At 41.9% G+C, this 5,476-nt stretch overlaps 1 protein-coding gene across 1 annotated transcript; it reads left to right on the top strand.

The window, feature by feature from the left end:
- Nucleotides 1-1,128: 1,128 nt before the first annotated feature.
- On the top strand, nucleotides 1,129-4,155 carry LOC138785810 (olfactory receptor 10A7-like). The gene is made up of 2 exons (XM_069962160.1): nucleotides 1,129-1,185; nucleotides 3,211-4,155. Exons 1-2 carry the CDS (start codon nucleotides 1,129-1,131, stop codon nucleotides 4,153-4,155), a joined length of 1,002 nt encoding a protein of 333 aa, XP_069818261.1.
- Nucleotides 4,156-5,476: the final 1,321 nt, after the last annotated feature.

Here is a 5,476-nt window from a genome sequence, read left to right as displayed (position 1 = left end):
TCTTAGAAAAATTCATTTCCTCTAGAAACCCTTTAAAACTAGCCATATTTGTTTATTTTGCATTGCACTGCCATTAACTTGAACATTTAGGCTATGTTCACAGTGCGTATATGTCCGGCCGCATATTTTCGCGGCCGGACATAAACGCAGTAAACTCCGGCCGGGGATTTACGCTACTTGCGGCCGGCTACGTACGGAGCGCTAACTTATGCCTGCAGTATACTTACGCTTCCCGAGCGCCCTACGTAGAGATCTGACAGCGGTCTTTTACTTGGAAAACTTCGCCTAGCCCCGGAAACCCCACAGAACCTTTTGGATCGGCACAAAAAGATGGCAAAATGAAGAAATCACCACTACGTTCGGGACCGCATGTTACGCTATGGGCGTAAGTTACGGAATTTTCGTCCTCAAACAATGGTCTGGTTCATTTATTACGGCGCCGCGTACGATCCTGGCGTAAGTTCTTACGTAGTGTAAACTGTGCCGCCGTAGATCATATACTTTCCATTGTACGCAAACTACGTAAGTCTCCGGCCGCTTATTCACAGAACGCGCTACATCCGGAGACTTACGTAGTGTGAACATAGCCTTAACCTGCTAACTGTGGCCTGTAGGGATTAGTATGTAGCTCTTGGGTTTTCTGTAATCTCTATGAGCCTAGCTCAGTCTGACCTTGCACTGAATGCTCTGTAACGCCCTCCCCTGGGAAAATTGTCAACTGTCTGGAAGGTTTTCCGTTTGTGAATAATGGTTCTCCTTATATAATGTTGGACATCATGGCCTTAGAACCCTTCCCAGAGTGATGGGCAGCAACTATTGCTGACGTCTTTCCTTCTTGGTTTGAGTTTACACATAACCCAGTGCTCCAGACCAGCAAACTGCCTAAACTTATATTTTCGATGCGGTGTTGCAGATGATTATTGGCGTTTGACGTTAAAAGTAATTGGCTGCTACTTATCCTCTTAACGTGTTCCTCTTGATAATACAACAACCAGATCTGTGATAGGGGTACAGAGAGGAGTACAGTGGTGCTGACTGAGTAGCGTGTTAAGAGATACAGAGAAGCAGAGTAGCAGAGAGGAGGATGTCCCGAGAGTCTCAACCCAAGTAGTACTGTGCTCTGCCGGGATGTTAGAGGATGAGGTCGAAGAATACTTAAAAGAAGAAGAGAATACGTGTGCCCATGTATTGACCTTTGGGTCTTCCCATCACCTAATGCCCACCGTCCTATGAGGGTGACACAAGGCCCCAGACCTTGTTACCTGGGATGAACGGAATGCTGAGGATTTCCTGCTGACAACTGTGCTGCAAGATAGAGTTCATAGGCCTTAGCAACTATGCTCTATCCGGATCAGTTCCTAGCTTTCTGCTGTCTGTGAATACTGTCCTGCACTGTGACACTTCTAGTCCACGGCGTGGGTTGGAGTTGTCTCTGACTTGTCCTCTCCTGTGAACGTCTAACACTGCATAGTGTTGTGTGGAATAGACTGAGAAGAAACTGTGAGCATGGTCTTGTCTTGCTTCCTACCCATACGGGGATCTGACTAAGACTGACTTGCTTGAGAGTAGGGGGACCTGGCATAGGGCAAGGGTCCGGAGAGGGACCACTGTAGAGAGCTTTATAGCTTGCGTCCTTCCTCTACAATGTCCAAAACAAAAGACTTTTACACTTCCTCTACCCATGTGACTTTCTTCCTCAGTGTATCTAAGGTGCGCTGTGAGTAGGTGAAGAGTACAGTAGAAGAAGCAAAGAGAAAGCTGATAGGAGAGAAGAAGAAAATATTCCCATAGGTCCACAGATCCATGTGACACACAAATAAACAATAATCCTTTACATGCTTCAGCTGTGCAGCATCTGAGTACACATACCTAATACTGTGACATCTAGTGGCAAAACTTTATCACTACCTTTATCACCGCTCAAGTACTATACTAGGCACCCGTGGTGGGACACCACAAAGGGAGTACTTCATTTTTCACATCTCTTCCGGCATAGTTATAACATTTCCTAAACCTGTCTGCCCTTCTGCTATCCACTCACCTATTACGTTCCATGTGTACCTGTACTGGCTCATCAAACACTTACCGGCACTTTCCGATTCTATGTATAATGGCTGGACCATCTGCAAATAAAGCACTTGTGCCTCTTGTGTCCCCACATTCCTCCTGGTCTGTAAGCTCTTGCCCCCCCCCCCCCCCACACTCCCCCCATTCCTCCTAGTCTGTAAACTCTTGTGTCACCCCCAATCCTCTCAGTCTGTAATCTCTTGTTAGCAGGAGTTAATATTATTTTAACTTTCTAACAAATGTAATTTTGTTATAAGAGAATGTAGATGTAACTCCACATGCAATAAATAAATAAATAGCGGACAAATAAATATTATTATCATTGGACCAATTGTAGGAACTGGTGTGTACTGTCTTGTTCATTCCCCACTGTAGTGTAGAGAAGGTGGGGGATAACAAACTGGGGGTTTGAACATCCAGACCTTGAGCAATCTCAAGGGTGAAAAAGAAGTAATCGCCTCACATCAAATTGAATGATTAGCGCCCTTGAGAGACCATCTCTTCTTCTGCGCCCCAGTGTTCTTCAGAGTCTGGTGCAGTCACTTGTCTTTTTTTTTTTTTTTTTTTTTAATTAGCCAAAATAGGACTACTGGTAACCAATATCCCTACACTACCTAAAACCTACAACAAAAAGATGCTGGACAAAATTCTAAATTTATCAAAAATGCTTTATTGTTACATACAGAAGATATATTTAAAAACATATTAAAAAAGGGAGCAGAAAATCATACAACACATACATCAGATGGTTTACAAGGCAGAGAAAGTGGATATTGTATGTTCTATATATTGAACAAATGATGGTATATCAATCGACCCACAGAGGTAAAGAAAGTGCACATAAATAAATAAAAAATGCTCAGAAAATTATCGTAATAGAACTATGTATAATGCTGCAAGTGCAGACTAAAGTGAAAACTATGTGCAATGTCAGATACACCATGTATAATTAGAAAAAAAAATGTATATCACAAAAATAATACATCAGACCTCTGGGTGTAAGAATATCCTGCCTAGTAATACCACTAACCCAACGCTGTGTTTCGCCGTACAAGCTTTATCAAGGGTTGTTGTTGGTTTTAGTTTAGTCTAAAATGTCAGCTTTTGACTAATTCCTCACATTTTTTTTTCTTTTGTATGCAGGAGAAGAATCTTACTGAGGCCACAAAATTTTTCTTTGCAGGATTTCAAAGTAGCCAAATTTCAAGAATCTTCATCTTCTGCTTTCTCCTGGTGATTTATTGGGGGACAATATGCGGGAACCTCCTGATCATCACCCTAGTGTCCACCAGTAAGATCCTCCACACCCCAATGTACTTCTTCATCTCACAATTATCCATAGGGGACCTCTTATTACCTACAGACATTGTCCCCAATATGCTCCACATCCTACTGAATAATGGGGCCACCATTACCTTTATTGGCTGTATGACTCAATTGTATTTCTTTTGTGCCTTAGAAACATTTGAGTGTCTTCTCCTCACTGTGATGTCTTATGACCGATATGTGGCCATCTGTAATCCCCTCCGGTACTCCTCCATCATGACAACTGCTTATTGTATGAGGTTGGCTGTCATCTCTTGGTTGCTCGGTTTTTCTATTGCATTCATTGAAACCATAACAATATCAGTGATGACATTTTGTGGACCAAATATAATTAATCATTTTTTCTGTGATCTTATTCCCTTAGTAGAACTCGCCTGTTCTGATACTTATAGTATTGAGATGGAGGGCTATATACTAAGCTTTCCTGTAGTTGTCATCCCCATTACAATTATAATAATTTCATATATTAATATTATTGCCACCATCTTACGGTTCCAGTCCCGCATCGGTAGACAGAAAGCCTTCTCCACCTGTAGCTCCCATCTCATTGTGGTCTCCATATTCTACTGCACTCTGTTGGGTGTGTATATTTTTCCCACAGGAGGACAAACCCTAAATATCCCTAAATTAACATTATGTCTGTTTTATACTGTATTTACCCCATTGTTCAACCCCATTATATACAGTCTGAGAAATAAGGACATCAAAGACTCTTTGCAAGAAACAATCAATAAAAATGTCATTTGTAGCAACATCACCTAATCAATGTATATAGTTATGTACTTAAAGGGAATGTGTCACCAGAAAATGACTTATTGTATTACTAAGTGTAATTTTTTACTTACTATAAATTCTCTTTCCCTTACGTCCTAAGCAGCAGCATGAATGGGGAGATTCTATCTTCCTGCAATAATAGTACTGATGTTAAAAACAATTAGAGAATTAATTGTCCCACCTATAGGAACCTGGCCTACCCTGGGCTCCTTGTGTAATTCTAACAACAATTCATAATGAGAAAAATATTGGGACGGTTTCCTGTATTAGGACTACAGAAAAGAGAATTTATTTTAAGTAACACTTTCCCTTATGTCCTAAGCAGCAGCAGGAATGGGGATGTAGCAAGCCACATAGGAAGAGGAGGGGGTATTGTTCATGTGACCTAATGTCCAGTCTATAAGCAAGAAGCAGTCACGCGGATTTTGCCAGTTAGTACAGAATTCGTGGACATGGATGTTACCCTGGTAAAGGGATGATGTGTAAAATTGCTTTATTAAAATAATAAAAACATGTATAAAAGGCTCAGCATTACGCGTTTCGAGACCGGACTGGTCTCTTCATCAGATGTATCTGATGAAGAGACCAGTCGGGTCTAGAAACGCGCAATGCTGAGCCTTTTATACATGTTTTTATTATTTTAATAAAGCTATTTTACACATCATCTGTTGGGAGTAGCTGCGCCTGTTATACTTGCTGGAATTTGGAGAGGAGGTCTGCATCTTGTTACGGCCCTGGCGTGGGTTTGCAGGAAGGCTGCACACTGGTTCCCTTCTTGAGGATACGCATGGAGAGTTGTGCCTAGATCTTGCACAACTTAGCCAGGTGAGAGGGGAGCCGGTTTCACTCTGGTACTGAAATTCTATACATCCCATTGCATCCGGTCCTGCACATAGAGCGCTGTCTTTGTTCTCCTTTTTCTCTAACCCTGGTAAAGGGTACTCTAATAGGCTGTGGTACTTTAAACCTACATTCCTGAGTACTGAGTGGGCTCTATTATCCACTTCGAGGATTTGCAGATTCTTGCTTTTCCTTAACTCTTTTTCATTGAAGGGTTTCAACACAAAGATGCAACCTTTGGGTAAAATTATCCCCAGCCCCTTATCTTGAAGGAAATTAGGTAGGGCTCCAAAGCCCCAATACTGGAATTTTACTTTCCCGATTTGCAGGGGTAATTACTGACAGAAAGCAGATTTTCAGAGACAAGAACGTTCACCAGTTCCTTTGGCAGCGTATCAATTTCCATGCTGGTGACAGCAATCAAGATTGGGACAAGCCTGCCCTCTTGAGTTATTAACTGAGAAGTCTG

The sequence above is a fragment of the Dendropsophus ebraccatus genome, chromosome 1 (assembly GCF_027789765.1).
Source record: "Dendropsophus ebraccatus isolate aDenEbr1 chromosome 1, aDenEbr1.pat, whole genome shotgun sequence".
NCBI classification, from domain to species: domain Eukaryota; kingdom Metazoa; phylum Chordata; class Amphibia; order Anura; family Hylidae; genus Dendropsophus; species Dendropsophus ebraccatus.
Note: the sequence above shows the minus strand (reverse complement) of the source record. Positions and strands in the feature narration are given on the sequence as shown.